Genomic DNA, 27817 nt, shown 5'->3' with positions numbered 1-27817 from the left:
ATTTTTGTTATTGTTGATTAGTGCCATCAAGTCAGTTCTGACTCAGTGACCCTGTATAGGGTTTCGGAGGAGCAGCTGGTGGGTTTGAACTGCTGACCTTGTGGTTTGAAGTCTAGTGCTGATCCTAAAGCTCCACACCAGAAGCTCAATTTCTTCACAGTTCTATTTATATCAAAGATACATTATAGCAAATCAAAACTTCTAGTCATCATTAATTGAAACTAAAATCAGATCAAATATGCATAATTATTGGAAAGAAATATGTTTTGGCTAAACATTTTGAAATATTGAAAGGATCCCAAGGACCCTTGTGAAGCAGATCCATTGTTTCTAACCACTAAGGTGAATAATATATACATTTGAATTTTAGTTTATTATGGTGCTAATTTCATTTTATTTATTTAATTGTTTAAAAAGAGAGAGTGTTTCATACCTAACTTTCCATTTCAATAGGAAAAGTACTCCATAGGAAGAAAGTGTATTCTATATGAAACCAAGGTATTTCCCTTAAGGAATTCTCAGTATAATCCAACTGCTCTAGAAGTAAGGTTGAGTTATCACTTGCACTGTGTAGCTCTTTCCTCATTCTAATATTTTCTTTTGCTCAGTGATTAGGATAAAATCCTTGATACCTATTTCCATTGAGGTATCACAAAGATGTGACAGGTGAATTCTAGTATCCATGCTCACCAGATGTTACTACCTTCCAGCAGTTCAGGCTGTCCAAATTACCAATCAAGCCTCATTTTCCTGGTATTGTCATGCCAGTGGGTCATGCCTTAAAATCTGCCACCAGTCTACCTGATTCAATGACTGATGATTTTGTTGAAGCTCTTTCTTTTTTTGTAGGCAAGCCATACACTGAGGATTAAATGTACAGTTAGCCATGGTATAATTATATTGTTGCATGTACGTGTGTATACGTAACACAGTATTTGCCAGTTCCACTATCTTCACCTATACATTTCAGTAGCGTTAATTACATTCATCATGTTCAATGATCACCATTAACCATTGGTATGCATCTCTCTATTAATCTTCTACTTCTTTTCCAGTGGATGGGATTTTGATCATTGTATTTTAGAAATATGTGCTATTGCTACCTCTTTTTTTTACAGATTGAATTATTAAGAGGTAGAAATACATTTCTTGGGGTGTTGTTAAATTCCTATCATTTGAGATGCATAAGCATAAACAAAGTGAGCATTTAGTAAAGTTGTTTCAGAAAGAACTCATATCTTTCTGGATAATTCTAGAGGATGATTGGGCTAGACTTTTCCAATCCCCAAAATATATGAATATGAAATAAAAATTGATATCAGTTTTCACTTTTTCCACAGCCGCTTGAATCCTTTTGGCCTCATAATTTCTCTAGACGAGCAGGAAGAAGCATATGGCTCTCTTTTCTGGGATGATGGTGACTCTATAGGTAAGCATACCAACAAAGTTCAGTGTTAAAATATTCTGCATTTCAAAATGACTTTACTTAAAATTAAGGATTGAGAACCTAGATCAATAAAATAAATGTGGTATAATGGACAACATAGCAAGATTCTGCTTTCCCTGCCTTTGCTGTCCAGGAAGCTGAATTTTTTTCTTATATTTAGTCACTCATCTGGGTTAAGCAACACAGGTGAGAACATTACCTCCAGAGAGGTACTGACAAAATACTGTGGTTACCCAAGAGGTGAAATTGTGTCTCTACCTTTATTAGCAAAGTAAAAATAATTATTTTTTCCTATTTAATTCATTTTTGCTTTGGGGGAAATTAAGATCCAAGTTTTACAGAAAATAACTTTCAGTGGGAAGTTGTGACAATTTAGCACCAGTGACATAGAGAAAAGGAGAACTGCTAAGATGCTAGGAGACATGGAAAAATTGATTGGAGAATGCTGTATAAGACAAGAATGTTATTGTTCTTAGGTGCCATCAAGTTAGTCCCGACTTACAGTGACCCTATGTACAATGGAATGAAACATTGCCAGCCCTGCACCATCTTCACAATCATTGCTAAATTTGAACCCATTTTTGCAGAGACTGTGTCAATCTAGCTTCTTGAGGAACTTTCTCTTTATTACTGACTTTCTACCAAACATGATGATCTCTCTTGAAAAAATTATCCAAATAAGTAAGATGAATAGCATTCTAGCTGTACTTCTTCCAAGACAGATTTGTCCATTCTTCTGTCAGTTTATGGTATATAAAATATTCTTTACCAACACCATAATTCAATGGCATCAACTCTTCTCTGATCTTTCCTATTCATTGTTCAACTTTCACATGCATATGAGGCAATTGAAAATACTATGACATAAAGTGCTCCTTAGTTCTCAACGGACATCTTTGCTCTTTAACACTTTAAAGGTCATTTGCAGTAGATTTGCCAGTGAATGGGACTTTGATAATTATATTTGAGAAGTCTACTATTGCTTTTATTGTTAGGTGCTGTAGAGTTAGTTCCAACTCAGAGCACCCTTATGCACAACAGAATAAAATACCATGCATTCATATGTCATGCTTACAGTCATTATTATGCTTCAACCCATTGCTGTCACTGTGTTAATCCATCTTGTTAGGGGTCTTCCCCTTTTTTTTTGCTGGCCCTCTGTTTTACCAAAATGATGTCTTTCTCCAGGGACTTGTCCATCTTAATAACATGTCTGAAGTATGAGAGACAAACTCTCACCATATAGGCTTCTAAGAAGCTGTGCTTTGTCCAACACACATTTATTTGTTCTTCCTGCAGTCCATGGTACTTTCGATATTCTTCTCCAACACCATAACTCAAATGAATCCATTATTCTATGGTCTTCCTTATTTAGTGTCCAACTTTCACACACATATGAAGCTATTGAAAATGGCTTGGGTCAGGTACACCTTATTCCTCAAACTGACATTTGCTCTTGGACACTTTAAAGAGTTGTTGTGAAATAGATTTGCCTAATGCAATATGTCATTTGATTGCTCGATTAATGCTTTCATGAGTGTTGATAGTGGATCTAAGCAAAATGAAGTCTTTGACAACTTCAATGTTTTCTCCATTTATCATGATGTTATTTATTGGTCCAGTGGTGAGGAGTTTTATTTTCTTTACATTGAGGTGCAACTCATACCAAAGGCTGTGGTATTTGATTTTCATCAGTAAGTATTTTAAGTCTTCTTAGCTTTTAGCAAGCAAGGTTGCATCATCTGTATATCATAGGTTGTTAATGAATCTTCCTTCAATTCTGTTCTTCTTCATATAATCCAGTTTCTCAGATTATTTGCTTAGCACACAGAATGAATAACTATGGTGAAAGAACACAACCATGACACACACCTTTCCTGATTTTAAACCATTTAGTATCCCCTTGCTTTGTTCAAACGACTGCCTCTTGGTCTATGTACAGGTTCCTCATGAGTACGATTAAATGTTCTGGAGTACTCAAATACTCAACTTTCTTGATTTTAAATTCCAGAGTATCTCTTTATTCTGTTCATCCAGTGTTTTGGCAACAGAATACTGCAGTACTTCAATTCTAGACAAATGTTTTCTTCAATTCTTTCAGCTTGATAAATGCTGAGGCTGTTCTTCCCTTTATGTTTTCCAAGTCCAAGTCTTTGTATATTTCATTGTAATATTTTACTTTGTCATCTTGAGTAGTCCTTTGAATCTTCTGTTCATATATTGCACTTCATCATTTCTTCTGTTCTCTTTAGCTTCTCTACATTCAGGAGCAAGTTTTGATCTATTCTGATATCCATTATGGTCTCTTCTTCCTTTCTTGCAATTTTACTGACATTTTGCTTTCTTCGTGTATGATTTCCTTGTTGTCATCCTATAACTTGTCTGGCCTTTGGCCATTTATGTACAATACATCAAATCTAGTATTTAGAAGGTCTCTAAATTTAGGTGAGATCCACCACCACTATACTTAAGCCTGTACTTCTGCTCTCTCAGATTTGTTTTAATTTTCTTTCACTTGAATTTGAACTTGAATGTGAAAATTGCTGGTCGTCTCTACCATTGGTCCCTAGCCTTGTTCTGGCTAATGATATTGAATTTCTCCATCATTTCTTTACACAGGTGTAGTCAATATGATTCCTGTGTATTCCATCTGATGAAGTTCACATGTATAATCACTGTTTATGTTGTTGCAAAAAAAGATACTTGCAATGAATAAGTCACTGGTCTTGTAAAATTCTATTCTAAGATCTCCAGACTCATTTCTATACCCAAGATCATACTTTCCAACTGATAATTCTTTGTTTTCAACTTTTGCATTCCAATAACCAGTAATTATCAGAACATCTTTGCTTTTGATCATGTTAATTGATGTTTGATTGATATCAGACTTCAGAAATTTGTAAAAAATCTTTAGTCGTTGGCCTTAGTGGTTGGTGCATAAACTTGGATAATAGTTATATTAACTAGTCTTCCCTGGAGGAGTATGGCTATTATCCTATCACTGACAGCATTGTACTTTAGTATAGATCTTTAAATGTCCATTGTGACAATGAGAACCCATTCCTCTTAGTTATCATTCATAGCATTTAGACCATATAATTATCCAATTCAAAATGACCTATAACATTCCATTACAGGTCAGTAATTCTTAGGATATTAATCTTCATGCATTCCATTTCATTTCTGACAATATCCAAGTTTCCTAGGTTCATATTTCATACTTTCTTCATTCTGATTATTAATGGATGCTTGTGGCTGTTTCTTCTCACTTTAAGTAACGTCACATGTACAATTGAAGGTCCCCAAATACTATAATCCATCCACATCATTAAGGTTGACTCTGCTCTGAGAGGCAGTTCTTCTCTACTCATATTTTGCATGATTTCCAATCTGAGGGACTCACTTCTGGCACTATATCATATAATATTCTACTACTATTCATAAGGTTTTCACTGGCCAATTTTTTAAAATGTTTTATTGTGAATTATATGATAGTTTACATGGGAGAACATTCGTTTTACATTCATTGTATCATACATCGCCATGGTTACAATCCCTTCCATGCATCATCAACCAACAAAACGGTATATACCCTGCAAGCCTGCCACACACACACTCCCGGTCTTCAGCACACAGTCATTCTCCCTCTCTGGATCTAAAGTCCCCAGCTGCTCCATCGCTCCACGTCATCATCTCTGACTCCATCTCAGGCATCACTGATTCTCTGGGTAGGGTCCCGCTCTCGGCTGTTCTCCATTGATGGTCCTAGGGATCTCTGCTCCTAGACTGAAAAGTTAATCACTCCCCTCCTTGCTATAAAATGTCTACCTTTACATTTCTAACCCTCACAATCAGTCCTGATAACAATTATTCACTATTGTGTCACAAGAGACCCATCTGCATTTCATTTCATCAGCCCCGCCTAAACAGATTGGATACCACTCACTGGAGATTCTACCTTCCTCCAGGCCCTCTGGATCTAGGTTCCCTCTTGAAAGCTTGTAAGCCAGTCACTTCTTGCCTTTGTGGTCCCCCACCCCCATTTTGGGTAGCCAATGTCCAAGTTGCCCATCCCTGTCTACTCTGTATGTGGAGGGGGTGAGAATGGTTCTTGCTGTAAGGACTTGTTCCCTCTTTTGAGCTACTGCATCCATAGCTGTAGGTCAAGTTCATCAAATTGTATCAGATTACTAATTTTTTCCTCTTCTTTTTTCTTCTGGTCGAGCTCTGATCTTCTAGTCATTGAAGCCAGGTCAAGGGGGTATTATCTGCAAGTGTGGGTGTTCTTGTGCAGATGCCCTTTCTTCTTATCAGCTGGACGCTTCACTCTCCACTCTAGTCCTCTGTGGCTATGTCACTGACTCTGGGTCCAATAGTCCCCAGGTCTTGCCACAATGCTGTCACTGGCCAATTTTTAAAGAAGTAGATTGATAGGTCCTTTGTCCTTGTCTGCCTTAGTCTGAGAGCTTCTCTGAGACCTGCCCACCATTAGTAACCCTACTTGTACTTGAAATTTCAATGACATAGCTTTCAGCATCACTGTAATGTGTAAGCCACCGTGGTACAATCTACCAGTAGGTGAACGCCAGTATATGAATAGCAAGAGAGGTACTTAGGCCTGAGGAAATACGTCAAAATTTAGCTGGCTGCAGGAAGGATATTACCTAATGTCACAATTATCATTCTTTCTTTGCCCTTCTTTACTAAGTCAGAAAGACAGAGAAGAAGGAGAGTCATTTGTGGTAGAACCTAAGAGATGTTTTAGAAACCCCAATGTCTGTGTTTTCATGATAAACAGCATTCCTCTGTGTCATTTTTCCGTCTTCTTTCTTTCTTTTTTTTCTTAGTGAATTACCTCTGAAAGCATGAGTCAATCTCTAATACTTGAAAGAAGTTGTCTCTAAATTTTAAACAGGGAGACTTAAAGTAAAAGAACACTAAGATCCGGAGAAGGAGATACATGTTATGCCCATTGTGTGTGTGTTTATGTAGACAATTTAGAGAGATGTGGAAGGAAATTGTCTACTTGTTATACTATACTCCTGCTGCTAAATCAAAGTGCTAAATACCATTTTTGTATGATATAAAAATGGAAAATAAAGGGAAAAGTGGAGGGCATGGTAAAATGATGGGACGTATTTGATTCGGTTAGCACTCCTCCACACCCCCAAATAGCATCATAAAAGTAGGCTGGGGACTAGTGTATGGTCAATATTAATCAATTAATTTTATTCCATAATCCTAGTGTAGTGCTGTAAGATAAGCGCTAGACTTCAAGGTTGTTTTGAACTGCAAGGTCAGAAGTTCAAACTCACCAGCCACTCCTTGGAAACCCTATACGGGGTCGCTATGGGTCCAAGTCTACTTGATGATACTTAACAAAAACAGCAACTATACCTACTCCAAGATTTTATACACTTGAACTTTAGCTGATTAGAATTCAATTTTTAAAAAACAGTAAAAAATAAATAATTTTTTTAATGCTAATGCTTGTTTTACAGATTCTATAGAAAAAGAAAACTACTTCTATGCCGAATATAAATTCAGTAATGTAAGTTAAACCATTCAATATTTGTTGTAACACAATAGTTTATTTTCTGAAGTAGGTATGTTCCAAGGGGGTATTTTAAAGTATTGGCAGTTTTCCAAACTATAGTGATTTGTATACTTCTGTGTGTGTATCGTCATTGCTTTTTTAAAAATGTTTTCTTTCCCCTTCATAACAGGGAGAGTTGAAAACAACTGTAATGAAAAATGGCTTCCCTGGAACTACTACTCTGGCATATGAAAATGTTCAGATACTTGGTTTGACATCAAAGCCAAATATTATTTCTGTAAATGGAAAAGTCATCCCAAGCGACAGAATACAGGTGTTTCCCAGTCGGGTAAGATTTAAATGCTATTGATTTAAAAAGCAAAATTTCCTTTACTGAATGCCAAGTACTAATAGTTATTTTTTCCTTGAATTCTGCTTCCTTTCAATGAAACACAGTGGATTGCATTTCTAAAATAACAGCTTGCATATTTCTAGATAAAAATGTAACCATGTTACCAACAGTATCATGCAAGGGCCATGCATTCTCTGACAAATATAATAAAGGAAGGATAAGTGGGTAGCTAAAATAAATGAGAATAAAGGTTTATTGAAAGTTGGAAGTGGAAAGTTCAGAAAGAACTCTACTTATTCACCCTCATTTAACAGTTGAGAAAACTGAGCATCTAGGGAGGTGAAGTCACTTGTCAACGTCACATACACTTAGTAATTGATCTTGAAACTCCTGACAATTCAGTCTATAACGCTTTCACTCTCTTCCCTCTGGAAATCAAACATATTTATTGAGCGCTTACTAAGAGCTTGAAACTGTGAATATACTTTAGATAAATGCTTATAAATAAAAGATATGGTCTCTACCCATGAGGAACTTTATAGTATGCTGAATCGACAACTTCACCTTGCCAGAGTTAATACTACAAACAGCACAAAATATTTTGAAATTTTGTTTTTTTTTAAAATAATTTTTAAATATCACTGATAACAAGGTTATCTGAAAAAAAAAAATGTTTTATTCAAAATTTACCCCTTTCAAATTAAATGGCTTTTCGCTCTGATTGGGAAAATTTTTTGATAAGTTATTTGATACCTTAGTCATGATGATAGTTCCTTATTTATTAACATTTTTTTCATTTACAAAGCACTTTTAGCAACATGATTCTCTTCAATTTTTACCACACTCCTGAGAGATTGATATGCTCTTATATGCAACTATTTTCATGCAGAATTTAGTGACGAAAAAATGGAGTGGTAGAAACACTGAGCTGCCCTCCCTTTTGCCTTTGTGCACTGTCTCTTTTCTAAGCCCTCTAAAAAACAAAAAGTGAATGCTAAGTCAAGAAAGCAAACACACTGCCTTTAAGAATTTGTTGCACAAATATGGTTTCATGTATGTGTATAGTTGATCTTGAATAAGAAAGAAAAACAAACCACCAAACAAAATCTTGATAAAGTTCTGTAGGGTACATATATCTCTTTAATGAGATAAGCCCCATACATACTCTGATTGATGTATGGGTTTATCTATATCATTTACACTATGTATCAGGTACATATTATTTTATGCATGTAAAATTATGTCTTCTTACATGATAACATTTGATATCATTATAAAATGTTAATTCTGATAAGTTCATTTTGAGGTGAAACATCAATTATACTAAGATTTTTCACATTGATATATTTTCTCTAATTTATCTCCTCTCTAATCTGTTACAGAAAATTATCTTATGGATATCTCTACCTCTTTCCCAGGAGCTGAACATTATATTTACATAGACTGAAAAATTAAAGTCAATAAATAACAACCAAAACAAATGATCTCTAACAGTACTTACAGCTATTAAAAATATATTTGATTAATGTGAAAATTGCAGTTCAATTTAAATCAAGATATAATTAAAATCTTTCAACTTTGAATGTTGTCTGTGTGTATTCCTCAAATTCTGACATCATTTCTCCCAACACCTGAACAAAAGTCTGGGTAAAATTACCACCTCATAAGGACTGATAATGTTGAAGTACTAACCTGACAAAGTATTAAGCTACAATGATTATGCTTTATAGCCTTCAAAGCAAACTTGGAAATTCCATTGTCGATTTCCTGCTAACTAGAAGGCTTATTTTAGAACCAAATAAACTGGGTCAATCTCTAATAAAAGGTAACTTTTTGCAAACTAACTTTTAAATTGGAAAAAAAAAAAAAAAGACGACAACATGACTTTGATTTCCATTTTAAATCACCTGAATTATTTCTTAACAGTACAATGATAAAATACAAATTTTGATTCGTGTGATTTAAAGAAATTTCTGAGTAAATATTTACTAGTGGAAGTCAAGCTTCAAAAAACTGCTTATTTGATTTTTCAAAACACTATAATGGGTTAGGAGTCCTGGTGTGGTGCTGTGGAATAAAGCACTGGACTGAAAGGTCAGTTTGAACTACAAGTTCGGTGGTTCAAACTCACCAGCTGCTCCTTGGAAACCCTATACAGGGTCACTATGAGTCAGAACCAACTTGATGGACTTTAACAACAAGAACAACAATAATGGGTTAAACATTGGGTTTCTAACCACAAGATCAGTGGTTCAAACCCACCAGCTGTTCCAGAAGAGAATGTTGAGACTCTCTGCTCCCATAAAATTATAGCCTTGAAAATCCTAAAGAGCTGTTCTAATTTGTCTTATTGAATCATTATGAGTCAACATGAATCAACTCAACAGCAGTGGTCTTTTTTTGTTTTATACCAAATTAGTTCAATGGTAACTTACTGAGGAGTGCCCCATTAGGGAAGAGGAAACCAAAGTAAAGGTCTCAATAGTCAAGTAGGTAAAGGAATAGACTGAGAAGGGTAAGTTGCTCCTGATAAGTAAAGTAAAAATTGGCATTAAGAAGTGACCACTGTGAAAACAAACCAACAGATGAGTAGATAAATAAATGTGATATATATGTTTAATGGACTATTATTCAGTCATAAAAATAAATGAGGTTCTGATACATATCAGGATATGAATGAATGTTCAGAACATTAGGTTTGAGTTCTGGCAAGATGGTGGACCAGGCAGATGCACTCCACAGACCCTCTACAACAAAGATTTGTTGTTGTTAGGTGCTGATGGGTAGGTACCGACTCTTTCTTAGTGACGTTATGCACAATACTATGAAATATGCCCAGTCCTGTGCTAACCTCACAATTGTTGTTACACTTTAGCCCATTGCTGCTGCCACTGTGCCAATCCATCTGGCAGGGGTCTTACTTTTTTATTGCTGACCCTCCACTTTACCAAGCATTATGTTATTCCCCAGGGACTGGTCTTTCCTGACAATATGTCCAATGTATGAGAGACAAAGTCTGGTCATTTGCCTGATGCAAATCAAATGAAATATTACACTATGTAAATCTGCTGCCCAAGTGTTAAAAAGCAAAGATATCAGTTGAGGACTAAGATGAGCCTGACCTAAGCCATGGTGTTTTCAATTGCCTTATATGCATGTGCAAGTTGGACAGTGAATAAGGAAGATAGTAGAAGAATCGATGTATTTGAGTTATGGTGTTGAAGTAGAATATTGAAAGTACCACAGACTGACAAAAGAAAAAACAAATCTGTGTTGGAAGAAATATAACCAGAATGCTCCTTAGAAGCAAGAATGGTAAGATTTCATCTCTCATACTTGGGACATACTATCAGGAGGGACCAGTTTCTGGAGAAGTACACTATGCTTGGTAAAGTGGAGGGTTGGTGAAAAAGAGGAATATCCCCAATAAGAAAAACTGACAACATGGCAGTTGTAATGGGCTCAAGCATAGTAACAGTTGTGAGGATGGTGAAGGCTCAGGCAATATTTCATTCTGATGAGCCAGAACTGAGTAGATAATACCTAACCTAGCTAACAAGAGGAGTCGTCTAGAATCGTCCTTATAACAATTAGACTCTAAACCATCAGTATGAACTTATGTTTGGCTTACTCTAGATATTAATGAATATATGAGTATAAAAAATAATTGTATATATATATATCATGGGTTAGTATACATATTCCATAGCTCTATCTGTTTAGAAAGGTAGCACAGTGGTTACAAGTCAGGCTGCTAATATCGATGTCAGCAGCTCGAAACTCCAGCTGTTGCATGGGAGAAAGATGAGTCTTTCTGCTCCTGTAACTATTTACAGCCTCAGAAATCCTATGCAAGGTCACCAAGAGAACACATTATGAGCTCTGCAGCAAACCACCACCACCACCATCTATTTAGAAGGCCTAGAAATAATGTTCTGGGCCCAGTTAGCAGACAGCACATTCAGCACCCAGATCATGGTTAAAGGAGCCAAGGTTGTTTGGAGAAAAGTCACAGGAAATATACAAGATAAGTGTGGAGCATCTGGTAGTGCCCCAAAGTGATGAAGTTTAAAAGAAACAACATGATGGAAGTGTGTCAAATGGGCCAACTTAAATAACTCCCAATGGCCAAAACTGGGACAATTTAAGCAAAGGATAACTTAGTGCTGGATGGACGCCCAAAATATGAAATAAATATCCATGAATCCATACTGGTATAACTAAATGAGTGAATAAATAAGCAAATGGAGAAAAGATAAATCTCTCGAAGAGAATTCCAGATAATTTATGTGTGGGCTATGCTTAGTTACTTCCTTCCAAAGAGTACATTTTAGAAAATGGAGAAATAAAAAATAATTTAAAAAGTAGATTTATGGTGGAGAAACCTGACAAATACTATCTTAGCCAGGTGGTCAAGATTAGTATCATCAGTGATGTGTCATGCTGATAGTATGCATCCTTGATATACATTGAAAATGCTACTTTGCCTTTGTGGTCTTTCAAAAACCCATATTTCCAGTCTAACCATAATGAAAAATACTGGAAACCAAAACAGAGATTCTGAAAATTGTATTCTACAATGTAAAACTAAAAAAATTTCAATGTCATAAAAATCAAGAGAAATTTGAGAACCTGTCTTAGTCCATGCTTAAGGAGAGATAATGACTAAATGTAATATGATATCTTGGCTAGGATCCTGGAACAGAGAAAGGCTGTTGTAGAAAATGTATTGTAATTGAAATAAAATGGGGCTTAGTAAATAAGAATGTATTAATATTGGTTAATTAATTGCAATAAATATGCCACAGTAATATGAGGTGTTGACAACAGGGGAAATGGTACAGGTGACACAAGGACAAAGATAATACAGAGTTACTAGCTTTATAACTTTTCTATAAGTCAGAAATTATTCTAAACTAGAACAAGAATTACCATCACCTCCTGAGACTGGCATTATCTTCCCAGAAGTCACCGCACTCACTGTTCAGTGGTCTTTTCAGGTTGTCATCATTTCATTAGCCCATTCATTATGACTTTTGCCAAAGTTGCTGTGATACCAACATGACACTTGTAACAAAGTGACTGGTTATCTTAAGCCTGCACACAGTATAAAATCATTATAGAAATATAATTATCTTTTTTAATTTCAAGAGCTTCCAGCTGTTTACATAATTCTAATGAGACTCTTACTGAAATCCATATTGCTCACAGTATTAAATTTATGTTTGGCTCAGGATTACAGAGATACGATAAATATGGTGTGGATATATTTAATGATACTCACAGTTTGCAACTTCTGGTATTGTCAGCGTGGGATAAATAAACTCATTTATTCCTGACAGGTCCCTCTTGTGTGACAGTATTGTGCCAACTGCTGGGGTGACAATGGAAAGCAAGACAATTCAGTCTTCTAGTTTTGTACATTCACGATTCACTCTAAAGGCCACTTCAAAGCCAACAACAAAAAAGAGACAACAACTTATGGCAAACTCTAAATATTTTGCCAAAATATTCGAATGCCCCAGCTACTGGTAGTGAGATCAGATCTCCACATTCAAAAGGCTTGGGGACAGAATAGAATTTCCCAAAGCCTTGTTGCTTTTGATTTCCACATCAGGAGACCCAGAGGAGATTTTTCAAAACTGTGCTTTTTTTTTTGTCTTTGATGAACAAGGGAAAGGATATCAAACGTTCCTCACTGTTGAACACCTTACCCTATAACGTGACCAGAGAGATATTTGAAATTTTCAGGAGGCGCTGCTAAAGAGTTATATAAAATATTTCTTTTCAAGAGATGCAGACCTCAGCCCAGGGTAATGTGTTTCATTCATTCAAAATTCCATATAATAATTGTCTCCTTGAGTGCCCCCTTTGCCATAAGGACCTTTCAAGCGACTTCATTGAATTCTTAGCTCTTAAAGGCTTTCAAAATTTTCTCATGCTATAGTTTCCCAAACAAATGTGACTTTCAAAAGCAAAAGACTTTAAAACATATTGAAATGAATCAGTGAGATACGGCCTTTAATTTTTCTCTTCAGTTGTTCCCTGTTTTTTGTTTTAAGGAATATATATATATATATATATATATAACTGACTATGTCAAGTAGAACAAACTAAATATGTATTTACCAGTTTGGGTTCAGAGTCCTGGTGTGACGCTTGTAGGATAAACATTAGAAAGCAAAGCCGAGTTGAACACAGGTCGGTGGTTCAAACTTACCAGCTTCTCCTCAGAAACCCTATATAACTTTTCTATGAGTTGGAAATGACTCAACAGTATTTAGCAACAACAATTTGGGTTCATTAAAGAAATTATGCACAGAGTTAAGTAACAACAGTTCCTATCACAGTCAAATTACCAAAGCATTCTGTGGGTGGTTTCACATTTATCATCCTTCCTTTAAGAACCATGCCTGCCGGTTTAGGTTTCAGTTTATGTTCATTCTTGTCTTTCTTCTATGGGCAGAGTCTTTATTGTTGCTGTTAAGTGCTGTCTAGTCGATTCCGACCCATAGCGATCCTGCACAGGGTTTCTAAGGCTATAAATCTTTACAGGAGCAGAAAGCCTCATCTTTCTCCCATGGAACCGCTGGTAGTTTCAAACTGCTGACCTTGAGATTAGCAGCCCAATTCGTAACCACTACACTACCAGAGATCCTTAGAAGCCTCATCAAAATAATTGTAAAGCCACGAAAATGGACCCAAGTCCTCTTAGGGCAATCTGTCCTTTCAACCATTCACCCAATGCTCATTGTGTCTTCTCTCAGTGGACTCCAAGCAGGGACAGTGTTGGCCCTGACGGACACCAGCACACATATGCTAGTGAAGCTTCTTTGTTTTAACCAGAGATACTTAAAACTCAGCAACAAATTCCTTCATGTGATATCTGTCAATAATAGGCTAGATCGTTTCTTTTTTTATTATTATTTCTAGCAATAAAATATGGTATATGACTAACATTTTATTGCTAGAAAAAAAAATTCAGCAAAAACAATGTTCTCATAAAGATACTGTGGTTTTCAGACTTAACTATATGCAGGAAATATGAAGTTAACACATTTTCAAGTATTTTCTGAAATCCTATTACTACTTGTTCCTAACCCACAGTATACGAATGCAAACAAAGTATATATCAAAATAATGTTGCCTAAGACCATTTCTATTCCCATTATTTGCAATTATTCAAATTATATGTAATATGTAAGATGGAGACTATATCACAAAATGTATTTTACCTGCTGATTGTGAATCAATATTCCTTATTTGCAACCAAAACAAGGTCCTCTGCTTATTTTCTTAGCAGTGTACTGATACAGAAAGCAAAGTCGCTCTGCTTTTCACACCAAGGAAAACAAATGATACAGCAATTGCAGGGAAATTAGTGCCAATTAACACAATTGTACAGCTGTGAAAGGGGCATGTTTATATTTAGATTGCTGCCCGCCTGGTATGCTTTATAACTGCATATGTAACAATATGATATATAAATCAAGGATACTATTTTCCACAAAGTTTTAACTTTTATTTGACAAGTGACACTATTTTTATTCTGGCTCACAAATTGGAACAGATTTATGTAAATTATTTAAAATCCACGTTGCAGTGTTCATTGTACCATCACATTTTTTCATTTGCATTCCACATTCCATCTGTCTTTTTTTCCTCTGAGAGAATTCTGTACATGTTAAAATAGATAGTTTATTGAGGTGCTAAGTATGTAAAAGAGAAAACCTAACTGTGAATGAAGTGTCATCATCAGGGGTTTTACAGTTGTACTCTTGAGTGATTCCTTGTATGTGGTAGTAAAGTGTTAAGAGCTAGGCAGACACAGTAACTAACCATCAGTAACACAGGCTACATTCTCAAAGATGTTGTAGATGACTTTGGAGGTAATTTGCAGACATGGAAGCAGAGAGAATCTCAGACACTTAAAAATTATATACAAAATATCTATATTGCATTGAACTATATTATAACTATGTTTTCTTAACAATCCTGTGCCATCCTCACAGTCGTTGCTATATTTGAGTCCATTTTTGCAGCCACTGTGTCAATCCATCTTATTAAGGTGCTTTCTATTTTTTGATGGTCCTTTACTTAACCTAAATTAATGTCCTTCTACAGGGACTGGTTTTTCTGACAACATGTCCCAAATATACAAGACGAAATCTTGCCATCTCCCATTCTAAGGAGCATTTGGACTGTTGTTGTTGTTGTTAGGTGCCATTGAGTTGGTACCAACACAGAGCGACCCTACGCACAGCAGAATGAAATATTGTCCAGTTTTGGGCCAACCTCACTACTGTTGCCATGCTTGAGTCCATCGATGTTGCCACTTGGCCAATCCATCTTGCTGGGGGTCTTCCTCTTTTTCTCTGACCCTCCACCTTACCAAACATGATATCCTTCCCCAGCGACTGGTGCCTCTTGACAATATGCCTGAAGTATGAAAGACGCAGTTTGGCCATCTTGGCCTCCAAGGAGCACTCTGGCTGCACTTATTCCAAAATGGATCTATTGGTTCTTTTGGCAGCCCATGGTACTTTCAATATTTTCCTCCAACACCATAACTCAAAGGCATCAATTCTTCTACGGTCTTCATTATTCACTGTCCAACTTTCGCATGCATATGAGATTATTGAAAATACCATGGCTTGCTTACTCTCTGGCCGTCCATGGTGTATTCAAGATTCTTTTGCCAACACTATAATTAAAATGCATCAGTTCTTCTTTTGTCCTCCTATTCATTGTCCAGCTTCTGCTTGCATATAAGAAGTTAAAGAGGTCTTTCGCAGCAGATTTGCCCAATACAATATATTAATTTCTTGACAGGTTTTTCTATGTGTATTGATTATGGAGCCAACTAAAATGAAATCCTTGACAACTTGTTTTCTTTGTTTATCATAATCTGACTTATGGGTCCAGTTTTGAACATTATCATTTTCTTTATACTGAAATGTAATCCATACTGAAGGTTGGAGTCTCTGATCTTCAAGTGCTTCAAGTTCTCTACACTTTCTGTAAAGAAAATTGTGTTACCTGCATATTGCAGGTTGATAATGAATCTTCTTTCAATCCTGATGCATGTTCTTCTTCACATCATCCAGTTTCTCAAATTATTTGTTCAGCATACAGATTGAATAAATATGGTGAAATGATATGATCCTCACATGCCTTTTCAGATTTTATATCACACAGTAGCCTCTTGTTCTGTCAAAGCTCCACATGAACACTGCAAAAGAAAATGTGGCAGTAACAATCCCTCCAACAGTGCTCTACTCAGCTATGTTTGATAATTTATTGCAATAGCCACATAGAACGCTGAAACACACTCACAGTAATGGAGCTTATTAGGGGAGTTAATAGACTACAATTCAGGGCCAGAAATGCTCCGGGCATAGTTCTCCCAGTCAGAGCAGCCTCTCCTCAGTCATCCCCATAGGCCTCTCTCTGCCCAGGCAATGTTATGAAGTATTTTAGGGCTGCTGATAAATGTTCACAGTGTACAGCTCTACACTATAAGCTTCAGTTTACAGTGAAGGTACTCAGTTCTAGCTTTGTGGGTTAGCAAATTTAGATACCCAATTAAGTGTCTGGGAGCACTCTACTCCACCAATGAATCTCTGCCCAAGTCACTCAATTTTACTTGCTTTGTGGGCTAGGAAGCCCGCCATTTTGTCTTGTGTTCTAGTTATTGGTTCTGCTCTTGCTGCTCCCCTTGGTTCTGTTGCTGTTCTGCTTTTTCTCTGGAGTCATAGCATCTGTCCCTATATCAAGGAGGTTCAATACACAGGGAACTCAGGGTCCAAAGAATGCAGTCCACTTGGCTCATCCTATTTGGTACTGGGATCCCACTTTCTGCTTCTGACATGGCTTATATTTATTATACCCATGTTAGATTTCCAAGTTATGATTAAAATTACAATTAAAAAGGCACTCACTCACAACTAACTCAGAATCCATCAGCATCTTTTCTTACCTCTTCTTACTCAGACCCATTAAGAAAAAGTTTGTTGGGAGTGTGGTGCTGTAGGTTAAGTACTGGACTGTTAAACTCAAGGTGGGCAGTTCAAACCTACCAGTCACTCTTGAGAAACACTACACAAGCTCACTGTGAATCAGAACTGACTTGATGACACTCAACAACAACAACAACAACAACAACAACAACATGGCTAGAAAAGACACTAAATAAGTCACTGCACTGCAGTGTTCTGGCATTTCCATTCTTCACAATGCTGTATGTAATTTATATGAACCACACAGTTGAATAAAACTTTTGTAATTTGCATGATCCACACAGTTGAATAAAATCTTTGCATAGTGAATAAAACACAAGGAAACATATTTGTGGTATACTCTGCTTTCAGTCAAGATCCATCTAATGTCAGTAATGATATTCTTTATTTCAAGTACTCTTCTGAATCCAGTTTGAATTCCTGGCAGTTCTCTTTCTATGTATTACTGCAAACATTTTTTAATTATCTTCTGAAATAATTTTTTTAAGTGTTATATTAATGACATTGTTCATACTCTGTTAGGTCACCTTTCTTTGGAACTGACACAAATATGGATCTCTTCAAGTCAATTATCCCAGTAGCTGTCTTCCAAATTTCTTGGTATTGATGAGTGAGCACTTCCAGGGTTATGTACAATTGCTGAAACATTTCAATTGTCATTTGGCAATTTCCTGGAACCTTGTTTTTTTGCCAATGCCTTCAATGTAGTATGGACTTCTTCCTTCAAAATGATCAGTTCTTTATCTTATGCTACCTCCTGTTGGTTTCACAGGGCTACATAACAGAGCCACAAAGTTGTTGTTATTGTTTTTAGGTGCTGTCACGTCAGTCCTGATTCATAGTGACCCTATGCACAACTGATCGCCCAGTCCTGTGCCATCCTCACAACTGAGTCCATTGCTGCTGCCACTGGGTCAGTCCATCTTGTTGGGGGTCTTTCTCATTTTTTATTATGTTCCATTTCACCCAGCATGATACCTTTCTGCAAGAAATGGTCCCTCCTTATAACATGTCCAAAATATGAGAGGCAAAATCTGGCCATCCTCACTTCTAAGTAGCATTCGGATTGTACTTTTTCCATCACAGATTTGTTTGTTCTTCTGGTCGTCCGTGGTACTTTTAATATTCTCCCCAATCATAATTCAAATGCATTGATTCTTCTGCAGTCTTCCTTAGTCATATCCAACTTTCACAGAGTGGGTGGCTTTAAATAACATACTTATTTTCTCATAGATCTAGGGACTAGAAATTGAAGTTTAGGGAGTGAGAGATCTATGCTCCCTCTCTGCCAGTTCCAGGGGAAGATTCATCCTTGTCTCTTTTCAGCTTCCAGTAGCACTGGATGTTTCTTGGTGTTCCCTGACTTAAAGACTCATCTTCACATGGTATCTTATCCTTGTATGTATCACTTTCCTGTGTCTGTTCTCTTTTATAAAACTTTTCAGAAGTCAGTTTGACTCACCCTGTTCTAGTATAACCTGGTTAACTTGATTATTATCTTGGAAGAAAATCTACTTTTCAGTATAAGGTCACAGTCACAGATACAAAGATTGATGACTTCAATGCATTTTGGGATGTGGGGGGCACAATTTAGCCCATAACACCAAGTTAATATAAAGGGGATCCTTGGGTAGGTGAATGGTTTTATATATAGGAAGGATTTCAGAAGCTTTTCTAATGAAAGAAAATCATCTTGCCAAACCTAAGGAAGGAATTTTGAGGGGACAGAGCAGGCTTCAAAGATTAGAAGTAGAAGGTATAGAAAAGCTTTTAAAAAATAGTGAAAAGTCCTGACCACAGAAAGGAAATCAGATATGAGGGAACTCAGGATGACTTGGAAAATGACTTTAAAGCAGTTGGATAGAAAGTTAGGGAGTATGTACAGGGTCGCTATGAGTTGGAACCGAATCCACAGCACATAACAATAACAACAACAACTAGAGTATATAAATTAAATTTCTTTATTCTAAAACTTAGTGGTTCTGAGTTGAAGAAGGCTCATGGAAAACTGGGAAGTAGAATTACAACCTTACAAATGGAGAAAGTTAATACACAGATAAATTGCTATACCTGGATAAGTATCACAATATAATGCATGTTGTTGCGACACACACACACGAAGTTGAGTAAAAATTTATCTGCACTCCCGCTATACTACAATACCAGTCCTTTTCCACAACTGATGACAACACTGAGCATGCATGTGAAATGATTCTGTGAAATAGATGAGTGACAGTGAATTAGGTGGCAAATCATTCGCAAATCAGCCATGGTTCTGTCCATGAAATGACCCACGGCAGGCTTGGGTTTTGAAAAGTTTGGGCAAGATAAACAGAAGGGCACAAACAGAAGTGTTTGAACATCTTCAAACAAAATTTGCACTGGTACTCAAAGGAAGGTAAGATTTCTTTTAAAAAATCCTTATTGGTGATGAGACATGGATTCATCACTACAAGACTGAGAGTAAAAGGCAGAGTATGGAATGGAAACATCCTCAATCGCTGACCAAGAAAAAGTTCAAAATTCAACCATCAGCTTGAAAATTGATGCTTACAGTTTTCTGGTGTTCTCGAAGCCCAGTACTGGAACACTACCAGGAAAATGTTCAACAATCAATAGTGTTCATTACAATGAGATGCTCACTGAAGAGCTGAAATCTAAATTTCTGATTAAAGGAAAAGGACTGTTATCCAATGACTTTTTGATCTTATATGACAATGCATGCCCACACACCTCTGCCTACATTATTGACACTATGCAAAAACTTCTTTTTAAGGTGTTAAAAAATCTTTCCTATAGTTCTGATCTTGTTCCATGGTTCCCTTTCACCTGTTTGGTTCCCTGAAAATTGTCCTTCGAGGCTGAAGATTTACCTCTGATAAAGAAGTGAAGACAGCTGTGCATTCATGGCTCACAGCTCAGCCTAAAACATTTTTTAATAAGAGAATACGAAAGCTTGTTGACAGCTGAACAAAGTGTATTGAAAAGCAAAAAAAAAAAAAAAAAATGTATTTGACTTTCTAAAAGTTTATTAAAATAAATTCTATAGCCTGAATGTGGAGAAGTTTTGACTCACTCTCACATGTAAGTATGTCTTTGAATGTATTTGGGAATGTGAGGGTGTAGTGACACACACACACTTACACAGACATTCTCATACAAAACCACTTCCAAATTCAGATATTCATTAAAATATCTACGAATTTTTTTAAGTATGGCTTTCAATGAGTACTAATTCAGATGAGTACATGGAACAAGGAATATCATTGATGACTTCAGATGTGTCTTGACTGAAAGCAGAGAATACCAGAAATATGTTTATGTTTACCTATCCTTTATCGACTATGCAAAGGCTTTTGATTATGTGGATCATGAAAAGATAAGATTAACATCGCAAAGAATGAGTATTACAGAACTTTTAATTGTGCTCATGAGGAACCTGTACATAAATCAAGAGACAGTTATAGAAATAGACCAAGGGTACACTGAATAGTTTAAAGTCAGGAAAGGTATGTGCCAGGGTTGTATTCTCTCATCATACTTATTCAATCTGTATGCTGAACGAATAATCCAAGAAGCTGGAATATATGAAAATGAACATGGCAGTAGGCTAGGGGGCCAACTCATTAACAACATTTGATATGCAAATAATGCAATCTTGCTTGTTGAAAGTGAAGAGGACTTAAAATACTTACTGAAAATCAAGGACGTCAATGTACAGAAACAAAACAAAAATCCTCACAACTGGGTCAATAAATAACATCATGATAAAAAGAGAAAATATTGATGTTGTCAAAGACTTCCTTTTGCTTGGATCCACTATCAACACTCATGGCAACAAGAGTCAAGAAGACAAACGATGCATTGCATTAGGTAAATCTGCTGCACAAGACCTCTTAATGTTCAAGAGCAAAGATGTCATTTTTAGGACTGATGCGTGCCTGCCCCAAGCCATGGTATTTTCAATAACTTCATATGCATATGGAAGTTGGACAGTGAATAAGGAAGACCCTAGACTAACTGATGTATTTGAGTTATGGTGTTGGAGAAGAATATTGAAAGTAATATGGACTGCCAGAAAAATAAACAAGTCTGTGTTGAAAGAGGTACAACTAGAATGCTCCTTAGAAGCCACGATAGCAAGACTTCATCTCTCATACTTGGAACACATCATAAGAAGAGACCAGTCTGTTGAGAAGGATATCATATTTCCTTGGAGCATCGCAGTAAAAAAGGGCAGCCCCCCAATGAGATGGATTGTAGCATCAGCAACGGACTCAAAAGTAACCATGAGTTACTCAAAAGTAACCATGTGAGGATGGCACAGGATCAGATAGTGTTTTGTTCTATTAGACACTGGGTCACTATGAGTCAGAGCTGACTCAACAGCACCTGACAATAACACCAATATATTTTCAATTTAGGAGTCACTAAGAGTCCTGGTGTAGCGCTGTGGCTAATGCGTCAGACTGCAAAGTCATTTGAACTGCAAGGTCGGTAGTTCAAGCTCACCAGTTGCTCTTTGGAAACCCTATACAGGGTTGCTATGGGTTGGAACAGAATTGACGGCACTTAACAACAACAACAACAAAAGGTGGAACAAATAGTTAACACACCCAGTTGTTGACTGAAACGTTGGAGACTTGGATTCACCCTGAGATGCCTCAGAAGAAAGCAGCCACTAAAAACTCCAGGGCACATGGTTCTGTTTTGATGAGCCTGAGTTCACTATGAGTCAAGGTTGACAACAAGGTTGACTATGACAACAGATTTCATTTTTTTAGTCTTAATTTGTGGATTGAGCACAAAGCACAGAGGAAGGTATAATGCTAAATATGATTTAGGGAGATAAACATTAGTGCTGGGTCACCATGCTCAAAGCAGTCTTTAGGGGAAGAAGTAGCATGGCATAGGATTAGCCTGTGAATGCAGCTATTAGTCTTCTGAACCTGGTAAATGCTGTTTCTGTGAAGGTTTTTTTGTTTTTGTTTTTTTTAATCTGATTAAAGTTGTACCAGGAGTCCTGATGTGGTGCTGTGGATTAATGCACTGGAGGACTATAAAGTCGGTTTGAACTGCAAGATTGGTGGTTCAAGCTCACCAGCTGTTCCTTGGAAACCCTATATAGGATTGCTATGGGTCAGAACCGACTCAACAGTATTTAACAAGAAGAATGTACACCAAAGACTTCTCTCTTCACTGAACGTGAGTAGAACAGAAGATGTGTTTGGGGGCATGATGGGATTACAGAGACCTGATTTACTCTCTCACCTTCAACAAGTAAAAATCCATACAAAATATTAGAAAAACTCATTTAAGTAGCTGAATGGCTGAAATGTTCTCTGAGAGACAGTAAACACCAGAGGGGTGTTTTGCAAGTGCCACAGCTTCTGCATGGAGAAAGCTAGCAGGGTCCTGCTCACACAGGGGACCCAGGTAGAGCCTAGGCAAAGCCTCAGTCAGGAGATAGAATTTGAAGTCTGGGGAAGTTAGAACAGCTAGAATTTTAAGGGAGGAGATTAGAGAGGAGAGAGTTGCCTTATGCTTCTATTAAAGCAACCTGTGATTATTAGAAAGAAAGAAATCAAATGCCAATTTAGAAATCAAGTTCTAATCTACTCACTTCATTCTTAACTAACTCAAAAATATTTTCATCTTTAAAATACTAGTAAAAAGCATACTTTTGAATCCACAATCGCTCTTCCAAAAATCCAGTTCTCTCATATCCCAGAGCTGAACTGGGCCTATAGTTTATCCGGTTTTCCACTCTCTACTTCAAATCCAATACCTTAGCAATAGTGACTCTGGTCTTTATTTCTCTGTACCCTTGTTCTCTTGCCCAAAAAATCACCACTCTGATCTCTCCCATATTCTTTCTTCATTCCAAAAGTCCAAGAGGAACTTGTTGAAGCTAATATTCTCCTTAGATTGTTAGAGAAAGGTAATAAACTGAGAAAGATTCCCCTTGGCAATACAGGCTGGGAAGAGAAGAGGTAGTAGAGCTGAAAACACCTACATGATTACATTTTGTCCTCATCATAGAAAGATACACTTCTATTATTTTCAGAGTTAAGCAACTTCTACAACTGAGTGTCCTAATTACAAAATGAATTCTGGACATTCTGGAGAATGGTCAGTGCTGAATTTGTAGTTTAATATAGGTCACTGTGACCAAACTACTGACACTCAACTCCAAGTATTTATTTCCACATTCTTTATCTGGGAAAACAAATTGCTAGAAAGGAATACTTTTGACAATTTTCAGCAAAATCTTAAAATATTGGATTAATTTTAAGGAAACAAACCAGTTAAGAAGCCAGCAACATCATTTCAAGCTTCTATTGTCTTGGAAAAAGGTCATTTATTTCAATCAGATTATACATAATATATAAAAGGATACCAGATTCCTCCCACATAGATTTTGCCACTAAGTAGGAAATTTTCAAATAGCTCTCATAAGCAATACTAAGTGAAAAATACAAAGGTGACACCGTGCAGACGGAATTATTACTGTGATGATAAAATCTAATGAAACTGTGTTAATCTATTGAAAAGATAGATAACCAAATGAGATTATTGTACATTCATGTTCTATAACTGCCAACTTCTAAGTAAAATTCCTTGATTGCTTATTTCAAAGCATGAATTTTAAACTAGATAATCTAATCAGAATTTCCCTGAGGCAAAAATATTATTGAAAGAGAAAAAACAAGAGTACATTAGTATTTAAATTCTTTGATTTATATGTTGTCAACCAAAGCCATTCATAGGACAAGAATAATCTAGTTTTTAAAAACAACACACAACTTTTTCTCCTCAGAGAAAAAAGTCTCTTCATTGCCTTGATTTTTGTTTTAGCATCAAACACAAATAAAACTTATGTTCCTACCTACAAATTAGATTAATCAAATAAACAATATCTACTTGAGAAATAATATTAAGGTAATTAATTTAACTTTTTAGACAGAATTAGAAATAGAATGTCTGCTTGACTTCCCCACCAAAAAGTTACTTCATTTTGTAGTTAACATACACTTATAAAAATATGGAAAAGGTTTGTAGTTAAAAAATCTGTGACAATATCCTTTTTTTTTATCCTATAATGGTGTGGTGCTATAGAATCAGCCATGGACTGCAAGCCACAAGTTCCACAGTTCAAACCCACTAGCTGCTCCTCAGAAACCCTATTACATAGAGTTGCTATGGGTCAGAACTGATTCGACAATGACACTTAACAAAATAGTTATGTTAAGATGCTTTAAGTGAGAGAAGCTGAGTGAAGGTATTTCTGCACTGTTTTTTTTGCAACCTGTTAGGAGTCTTTAAGAATTTTAAAATTATAAGTAATGTTTTTAAAAAGTATTGACTGGGAGGCTGTTGAGTGGAAAACAACTCCAATTTTTGGTTGTTACTGTTTAGGTCTGTGCTAGGTCCACAAAATTAATTAGAACTATTATTTTAGTCTACACTGAGGGTACTTAGGGAGTCCTGTTGATGCGGTGGTTAAAGCTCTCAGCCAAAAAGTCAGTGGTTTGAGCTTATTGATCTCTCTGCAGGAGAAAGATGTGACAGTCTGCTTCCATAAAGTTTGTAACCTTGGAAACCCCATGGGACAGTTCTACTCTATAATTTAGTGTCACTATGAGTCAGAATTGACTTCTCAGCTATGGATTTGGTTTTTCTGTTTTGAGTGTACTTTGCGTTAAACATAGGTGAGTATATTGATGATTAACATCTGATCAAATATATTAGAAAATAAACCATATAGCTTTATCATAAAGTTTGAGAATTCCTGATTTAAAAAAGGCTTTAAGACACAACCCAAATAACTGAAATAGAAGAAAGAAGAAACAATAACTATCATGTCAACAGGAAAGTGTTACAAGAGATGAGATTCTATATCTATGATGTGTCTGTCTTCTTTAGTACAGATGAAGATATGAAAGATGTGGCATATGAGATGAGAGGTAAAAGGATGACAACATTTTGACAGGTGGACATGCACAATTCAGATGATGGAAATGGTACCAGCAAAAGAAGAGCTGAGGAAAGATATTGAAATTATATTTAGGGCAATCTGATAGATTATACTTATATAATTCTGAGTTTCCATGTATAACCTTTATTTCAAGGTCCTGTTACAACTATAAATGTTAGATATTTTAGCTTCATATAAAATGTAGCTTTACACTATAATACCTTAGAAATACTTTTGTGAAAATGGCAATTTTGTAATTATAGAAGTAATACTTCTCTGCTAATATTCTAGGTTGACATTTGTCACAAATTTATAAAGCTTTAATGTCAAGATTTAACTTTACTTGTTCAGTTTTGTTTTGTTATTATTTTTTTTCATAAATGGATCGATTTACTAATCCTTCTTACCATGACAACTATTGGATTTTTCAAGTTCCTCCACCAAATAATAGTTTTTAGAATTCTCCTCAGATTCTGAGCCATAAAAGATCTCCAAGATGTGTTAATTAATGACTTCCCCTGGAGACAAAAAAGGAGGTTGTGGGGGAGTGATTGATATTTACATCCTGTGGCAGTTGAGTTCAATTATACTATTGAATGAAATGCTTTAAAGACCAACTTCTTGTAGTCTTAAATGTCCTGTATCTACTTATTCTGGAGAATTGTAGGTTACTTACAGGCTCCAGAGGGAACTAGCCTTTGTGTTTTAAGGTAGGTGAGAACGCAGCATTTTGAATCTATTATTTGTGATGATACCTTGTCATCTAGAACAACCACTATGGTACTTACACAGTATTTCTCTAACTTCTGTTTAATACGTTTCTATAGAAACGCATGTTCATGTAAAAATAACTCTTTTGATTTAAAATTTTAGTCGAACTCAATTTCTTACTCATTTGGGAAGGTTCCTCAAGTCAAATACATAGGACTTCTGGAGCAAGTGTCATAGCATGAATTATAGCTGGAAATGTGTTTTTCTAAAGCTATATTACCCATATACACCCCCTGTGAAAATAACTTGATCTGCCTTTTAAAATAGAGAGAATGCCTTGTGTTTGTTCATACTATTACTTGGTAGGAACTGTATAGAAAGGAACAATGAATACAACTTTTCAAGTCACTATCTTGCAATAAAAGCAAGTCTTGGGAAAAACACATTCTTTCCATCTAATTTTAGTCCTAGTTATATAGTACTATTGAATGCTAAAAGTCAAAGCAGGAAGTAAGAAATCGCATTTTGTTTTCCACAGAAGATTCAAAGTGAGTGGTCCCTAGCTTCAGCATCTATGACTCACTAAATATTTTACCATTTCAAAACATTAGACTTGTGATATGACATTTTTTATACCAAGAAGCCCATAAAGTTACATTTTCCTATTTAAATTCAAGATTTGCTAATAAGTGACTTAAGCACAGGAGAAATGGGAATCTGACTTTTACTTTAATTTTAGAAATGTTCCTAGTTCTGATCAACTAAATTTTCACTGAGTAAAGGTATGTGTGTAAGATCATGGGTGTAACTTTTCATTACTACTGATGTTGAAGAGCTGGCAGAATCATTCTGCTAATGTGCTCCTTTATTACTTTGTTCTTCCTTCCATTAAATATTTTTGAAGTCTTTTTCTATGTTAAATGCACTATCATAGGTGCTAAGAGTAAATAAAGAATTGAATAATACACAGTCTCTGGCATTCTGAAACTAATATAGTCCAGTGGTAGCTAAATATGACCTATGAATGTTAAGGGCCAAGTTTGGCAGTTATGTAATGAAGTTATTAGGTGCCATGGAGTCCATTCCAACTCTTAGTGATCCTATGTACAAGAGAAGGAAACACTGCTTGGTCCTGCATCATCCTCACAATTGTTGTTATGTCTGAGCCCATTGTTGTTGCCACTGTGTCAATCCATCTCTTTGGGAGTCTTCCTCTTTTTGCTGACCCTTCATTTATCAAGCATGGGTTAGTCATCCCCATTTTTCAATCAGATACAATGAAATCCCCTCCATGATGAGATCAACTATAAGCAGCCAATCAGTTGAAAGGGAGTTTCCTGCCTCCAGTATGTAAATATTTCAGCAGAGCTCTAACACACTCTGGATTCTGCATCTGGCCTGTCATCATCTGGCCTCTGATTCTTGAATTTCACAACCCCTGCAGTTATCTCAATCTGGAAAAGTCTGGAACCTGACCCAGGAATTTGTAACTTACCTGTTGTCTTTACAACTATCTGAGGCATTTCCTTAACATAAATCTATTTTATAGATCCATCCCATCTATCTTGGAGTCATTGTATGGCACTGTAAGATAAACACTGGACTGCTACCTGCAAGGTCAGCAGTTCGAACCCACCAGACACTCCTTAGACACCTTTTCAAGGTTGGAATCAACTCAATGGCACTTAATAACAACAATCTATCATTATGTGGCGCTGTGGGTTAATGAGCCAGATTGCAAAACCGCTTGAACTGCAAGGTCCAGTTGCTCCTT

The 27817-nt window shown here is 36.2% G+C and overlaps 1 protein-coding gene across 1 annotated transcript in view; it reads left to right on the top strand.

The window, feature by feature from the left end:
* LOC102837339 (maltase-glucoamylase, intestinal-like) overlaps positions 1 to 27817 on the top strand; it is a 202228-nt gene that overhangs the window by 141316 nt on the left and 33095 nt on the right. Inside the window, exons 17-19 of the mRNA XM_006865343.1 lie at positions 1341 to 1429; positions 6949 to 6998; positions 7174 to 7332. Of these exons, the coding sequence (XP_006865405.1) occupies positions 1341 to 1429; positions 6949 to 6998; positions 7174 to 7332 (298 nt within the window). The remainder of the gene's footprint in view (positions 1 to 1340; positions 1430 to 6948; positions 6999 to 7173; positions 7333 to 27817) is intronic.

Source organism: Chrysochloris asiatica, unplaced genomic scaffold (assembly GCF_000296735.1).
Source record: "Chrysochloris asiatica unplaced genomic scaffold, ChrAsi1.0 scaffold00077, whole genome shotgun sequence".
Taxonomy (NCBI): Eukaryota; Metazoa; Chordata; class Mammalia; order Afrosoricida; family Chrysochloridae; genus Chrysochloris; species Chrysochloris asiatica.
This window is presented reverse-complemented; position numbering and strand designations above follow the sequence as displayed.